This window comes from Nematolebias whitei, chromosome 9 (genome assembly GCF_014905685.2).
Source record: "Nematolebias whitei isolate Nwh7 chromosome 9, NemWhi1, whole genome shotgun sequence".
Classification (NCBI taxonomy): domain Eukaryota; kingdom Metazoa; phylum Chordata; class Actinopteri; order Cyprinodontiformes; family Rivulidae; genus Nematolebias; species Nematolebias whitei.
In genome coordinates this window covers 36,868,488-36,874,302 of record NC_056506.1, presented here as the reverse complement: position 1 = coordinate 36,874,302, position 5,815 = coordinate 36,868,488, and the positions used below count along the sequence as shown (strand labels likewise).

Below are 5,815 nucleotides of genomic sequence, written 5' to 3'. Positions count from 1 at the left end.
ATTTTATCAGCGGCTACATAAAGATCTTAAATGGTTGTTGTTATGTAATATGTATGCTCTCATTTGTCATTTGTGTTGGTATTTTATTTTGTAAGGGCACTTCCTGTTCTGACTGCGTATAACACGAGCGGTTAATAAAAGGTCACGTGTGGTGATTGATCAGGATAAGATGATGAATGACGTGTATTTATTCCTCCGTCATTAGAATAAGTATCTTCGGTGTTCACGTGGATTCAGCTGGAAGAACCTGGTCTGCTAACAGTTGTTAAGTGAGCTAAAATAACAGCCGGCTAACGGGACTAGCAAACGAAGCACGTGATCAAACTAGACTACAAATACTACGATGTTCAAAACTTAACGAAATACAGTCATTTTAAATTAGTCAAACACGCACAGAAATAGGTCTCATGTAAAAAAAAAAAAAAAAAAAAAAGCTGCCACAATTCTAAAAATGAACGTACCAAAACCGGTGTGACCATCTTTAAATAAAGAATTTGCTCCGTGTACTGAGCATGAAGCAGAGTGGCGCAGCGGAAGCGTGCTGGGCCCATAACCCAGAGGTCGATGGATCGAAACCATCCTCTGCTAGCTTTTTTTTTTTCTGTTGTCTCATTTTCCTTGCAATTTTTACCTTACTTTAACCAGGTTAGTTAAATGTAGTTAAATGAGAACAAATTTAAAATTTTAATGACCATTTGGCTACAGGTTCTTTACTGGAAACTCATTTTCAGTCATAATTTCACACCAAATAATACATGGTACATTCTGATTAATAAAAAAAAAAAAATCTATATTTATCGAGGAATGGTGTTCTAAAGACATGTAGGCTGTGGCTCATTTTATGGACAACGAAGGAAACATTTTACACTATCAAGAGTTCTGTAAAAAATTTAAAATCCACTGCGCTGAGAATAAATATAACCAAATTTTAAAGGCTATTCCAGTCTCTCTTAGGGCTATGGTGAAACAAGATATTGTATTCTGTGAAATTTCCCCTAGTCTGAAACAACTCTGTATTGATGGGGTTACTTTCTCTATTGATGTAATAATAATTTTTTGAGAACCCATCTACTGCATCACTATTCTCCTAATTTACTTAGGAGAGAATATATTCTGAAGGACTTTAGACAAGAAGACAGTAAAAAGATCAGATTTCCGGTCCCTCTTAAAGCCAATGAAATTAAATTTAAAACCTTAAATAAAATTTATCCTACTAAGGAATTTCTAAAATTTAAAATGGACACTGAGAATTGTGGGTTTTGTGAGATTGAGAACCTGGAACATCTTTTCTTTGATTGCATGATAGTTCAGAAATTTTGGCTTGATTTTAAGATGTGGATCCAATCCAAAGGGATTCAACTACTATCACTTCAAAAGAAATCCAATTTGGGTTAATTAATAAGAACGGAAATAGTGAACGTGCTATCAATAATCTGATTATATTAGCTAAACATTATGTTCATAAATGCCGTTTTTTCAAAAGTAAACCTACTATGAACCAGAGGAAGAATGAGCTAAAGTCCTATACAAAAATCTTTAAAATATGTCAATTTAAAAAAATGCCGGCAAATTTCTTAGTTTCTTGGTTAATTTCATTTTCTTCATATAATATAAGGCCTTATTTCTCTCTCGTTTGTTCTTATTTCCACTATGTTATGAATCACCTTTTGTAACTTTCTATTGTAAGATTTGGTACTTTTTGTTTTGTATTGTAATTGTTAAAGTAAAAAAAAAGAAAGAAAACAGATATATATATATATATATATATATAAAATTGTAACTGCTGGAATGGAGAGTATGAATGTTACTCTGGATGTTGAGTAGTGAGTGGAGGTGGTTTTAACTTTTCTTCAGTCAGCATCCCAAATCTGTTTTTCTGAACGAAGGATTTTTATCATTTACTTCATACTTAAAGCAGATGTTTTTCATATTTGTCTTATCAGCTACACTGCAATACGTTTAGGTGAGATACGTCTGCTTTCATAATGAACAAATACAAACAATTAGACTTGATGGTTTATTTGAAATTAATAAAGATCTAAGCACAGAGCAAACTGTAGGGGAGGAAACACTCAATTATTACATTACTAAATGATACAACAAAATATTTTTAAGGCTGCATTAAAGTCTGACACAATTTTGTAAAAGTAAAGTGGGTTTAATATTAAAAAAAAAAGGTAGTTATTGAGCTTTTCGTATCCTCTTGGCTACAGAGGACCTGTGGTGAGTCATGTTATTCAGGACACAGCTGTTGGTGAGCCTTGCCAGTTTAGAGTTCAAAGTTTCTTTGCTTTTTTCCCAACAACAATCTCGATCTATGCTTTCGTCTCCTCGTTTCTCCTCCTCTTCCTCCTCAGCACTTTCTTCATCGCTGCGCTCGTCTTTTTCCAGCTTTGGGCAGAAGCAGACGCAGGATAAAAATGACTAAAGCGGACACATCTAAAGATCTCTGAACGAGAAAACAGTTCTCTAAATTATATTCAAAGGATAATAAATTTCTTGATCCATTGCATCGTTGTGTCTCACCTTGCCTTTCAGGAACTTATAGAGCATGCGTAAGATTAAACCTGCCCAGAAGACGTGAAGAACCTGCAGCACCAGCAGCAAGACGTTCAACAAGTAGTAGCCAGGAAAAGGCTGAAACACCTCCATGGACAGCAGCAGGGTGGTGCGAAGGATTCTGTAAGAAATCAAACGAGTAGAATCAGTTTTCCAACAACAAAAAAGTTGCAATATATGAAAATAAAAAAATAAAAACCACCTTACTTGCTGGGAAAAATCACCAGTCGAGTCACAAGGAAGAGCACAGCAAACACAACAAACAGAGAGTTGCACGTCTTCCTCCATCCAGTGCCGTAGTTGAACATCTTTGCAGACTTTAGGATTAGAATATTAACAAAGATTAATAAACATCCTGCTGAAGTGGGTTTCCTGCAGATATCGCATCATTTCCTGCAGCATAAAGAGCAGTTTGAATCTTTGATTGTAAAGCAGTGTACAATTAGACTGCCAGCATCTCAGGTCTTCCCAGGAGAAGCAAAGTGGTCATTATAGAGGGGCAACGTGTAAGGATATATAAATGTAAGGCTGATACCTCTAACAATATGTCGGACGAGTCATGGAGCAACAGCACCAAGGTGCCAATACGAATGAAGTTGGCACAGTAGGAGAAAGTGAGCAGGAAGATGGTAGCCAGGTGGTGGATCACTTGTTCCTTAAAATCCTAACAATTAAAACGGATACAACCAGAATCTGCAGTGAGTAAAAAAAAAAAACACCAACTTCAAATGTCAACAGAAGTTGGTCGTTTTAGTTACTAATTAAAGCAAGTTTCTCGTTATAGCTGCTACGACGCTGCAGCGAAGCGTGAAATATAAAACGAGCTGAAGCTAACGCAGTCCTGAATGTATGAACGTCGACGTTTTCACCTTCCTTCTGACGTCCACAAAGATCCGAAGCACCAGAGAGCCATAAAAGCCCAACTCCAACATGTAGTACCAGAAGTGCGCTCTCTCCATGGGCTGACAGAAACACATGTTAATAAAAACACATTACATTTGGCTCACACGTATTAACCGCAGTATTATTTATAACAATATCAATGAACGCAGCTGAAAATGTAAACGAGTGGGAACATGTAGCTCTGGATCCTCATTTTATTTTAAGTTTGTCATTTGACTTGTGTTGAAACAAGTGTTAAATTACCGTATTTTTGGGACTATAGAGCACACCGGATTATAAGGCGCATTAAGCGAAACAAAAACAGATAAGTCAAACTTTATTCAACTCAGTCACAATAACCAGATAAATTTGGTTCAAGGTCAGTAAGCACAACCAGAATTAATACATAAGGCGCACCTGATTATAAGGCTCACTGTCGATTTTGAAAAAATTAAAGGATTTTAAGTGCTCCTGATAGTCCGAAAAATACGGTAGTACGAAACAAAAGGCGTTTTTTTTGAAGGAAGGCATATCACTCGCCACCTTTCATGCCAAAGTTTTGCACAGAGATTAGGTGGAGAAATGATGGAGTTGTAGCTGTACAGTTCAAACCTGGATCTGATGCGGCATCGCAAGATGTCACAGACTACGTGTCGTGAATGACTCTCAGCTACTACCACGTCAGAGTTTTGCTCAATACGTGTAAAAATGACTGAGTTAAAGTCATTTTTGTGCTGACAGACAAAAAGATAAACGAGAAACTTTCTAGTAGTCAGTGTTAAAGGCTTTATAAAAGTTTAAAAAGCATTAAAAGGACGTTTAAAGAACTTTGATCTTTGAATAAAAAGCCACCAAAAGCCTTTATTTACAGGCTGAGCTGCGTATCGGTGAGGTAGAAATACATTTAGTTGTTTTCACCTGAACTGGATACTGTCTCCAACACTCTCTGTGGTCCCAGAACCAGGGTCTCTGTCCAGAGTGGGACAAGAAAGATAAACGATGAAACCATTTTAAACTGAAGAGTAAAACAGGACACGCAATATCTGTTTTTTTTTATTTTTTCAGATTCTGTTTGCTGGCTTTGTCTCCTAAATGTCTTATTTTAGTAATGCCACATAGTTTTCTTTAAGTTATACTCACATCGATTAAACAGGTCAATCCAAACACAAAGGCTGTGAGGTAGAAAAAGAACCTCCAACTGTAAAAATAACACTCAAGATAAGTGTTTTATTTATTTATTTTTACCAAATCTAATGGATTTTAATAATTTAAAAAAAATAGTGTGAAACTCAAGCACAGTTTTTGAAAGGGCAAGAATCACTCACGCAGCTTCAGCAAACTTCTTGGTTTGACAGGGTCGGTCTTGGTTCCTGCGGAGTCTGAACCAAGTTTCGATCTGTCTCTGGGTTTTACCGCACAACAGCATCAAAGTGACAACATCGCTCTGAAAAACAACATAAACCAAAAAAAAAAAAAAAAAACGGATTAGAAGAGGACAATTACTGCATGTTTTGTAAAAATGTGAATCGTTAGCAGAAGTTTAACATCCTCTAAGAGCAGAGGGAGAATAAAAACTTAGTCCGACTGCAGCACATACAGTATATTATTTCCCTTCAGGTTGACTTTTTTTTTTAACATGAATCTGTTAGTGTCATGCAGTAAGGTGAAGATGGGAGAGATCATTTTTTGTCTGTGTGAGTTTGTTTGTTTGTACCATTAGCAAAATAGCTCATAAATTACAGACCATATTTGAATGAAACTTTCAGAAATTAACTATTAAATGTACATCTAAAACTGATTAATTTTTAGAGTGAACCCAATTCAAGATGACCGCCACAGCTAATCAACCTTAGCCTACTCAAAAATGTCTCTAACTCGTTGGTTTTATAAATACTGAGCTGAAATTTGGTGTGGTAGTACCTGAGAGTCATTAAAAAATACTCCACTTACAGATGATGCATTGTACGGCCTGAGATCATGCATAATGTTATTTCCAAGGTTTGACCAAAGAAGTTACAACTTTCTAATTATAAAATAAATGTATCTTTGTCTAAAACTCTGACATAAAATGTGGCGGGTGATATAAATCATTCCAGGAATGCGAGACCTTTAAATTAGTCATATTATATATTCTCTTAAGAAAACCATCATATTAACAAAAACAAAACAAAAAATACTGAAAAGCATCAAACCTTGAATTTTTTAGTGTAAAAAATAGTAGCATGTTCTGGTAGCATGTTACGGTAACATGTTCCAGTAATATGTTCCAGTAGCTTGTTACTACAGTATTATATGTTACAGTTGCATGTTACAATAGCATGTTCCAATAGCATGTAGTTACATATTACAGTAGCATTTTACAGTTACAGTGGTG

At 35.7% G+C, this 5,815-nt stretch overlaps 1 protein-coding gene and 1 non-coding gene across 2 annotated transcripts in view; one reads left to right on the top strand and one right to left on the bottom strand.

Annotated features, from left to right (window-relative positions):
* The first annotated feature begins 516 nt into the window (after positions 1-516).
* On the top strand, positions 517-588 carry trnam-cau. The gene has a single exon. It is a non-coding gene; the product is annotated as a tRNA-Met (tRNA).
* A 1,570-nt stretch (positions 589-2,158) lies between these two features.
* LOC119414647 (ceramide synthase 2-like) overlaps positions 2,159-5,815 on the bottom strand; it is an 8,425-nt gene continuing 4,768 nt past the window's right edge. The window contains exons 3-10 of the mRNA XM_037681749.1: positions 4,767-4,885; positions 4,582-4,639; positions 4,360-4,410; positions 3,429-3,521; positions 3,095-3,223; positions 2,767-2,876; positions 2,527-2,680; positions 2,159-2,391 (exon numbers count right to left, since the gene is read on the bottom strand). Of these exons, the coding sequence (XP_037537677.1) occupies positions 2,182-2,391; positions 2,527-2,680; positions 2,767-2,876; positions 3,095-3,223; positions 3,429-3,521; positions 4,360-4,410; positions 4,582-4,639; positions 4,767-4,885 (924 nt within the window). The 3' untranslated portion in view covers positions 2,159-2,181. The remainder of the gene's footprint in view (positions 2,392-2,526; positions 2,681-2,766; positions 2,877-3,094; positions 3,224-3,428; positions 3,522-4,359; positions 4,411-4,581; positions 4,640-4,766; positions 4,886-5,815) is intronic.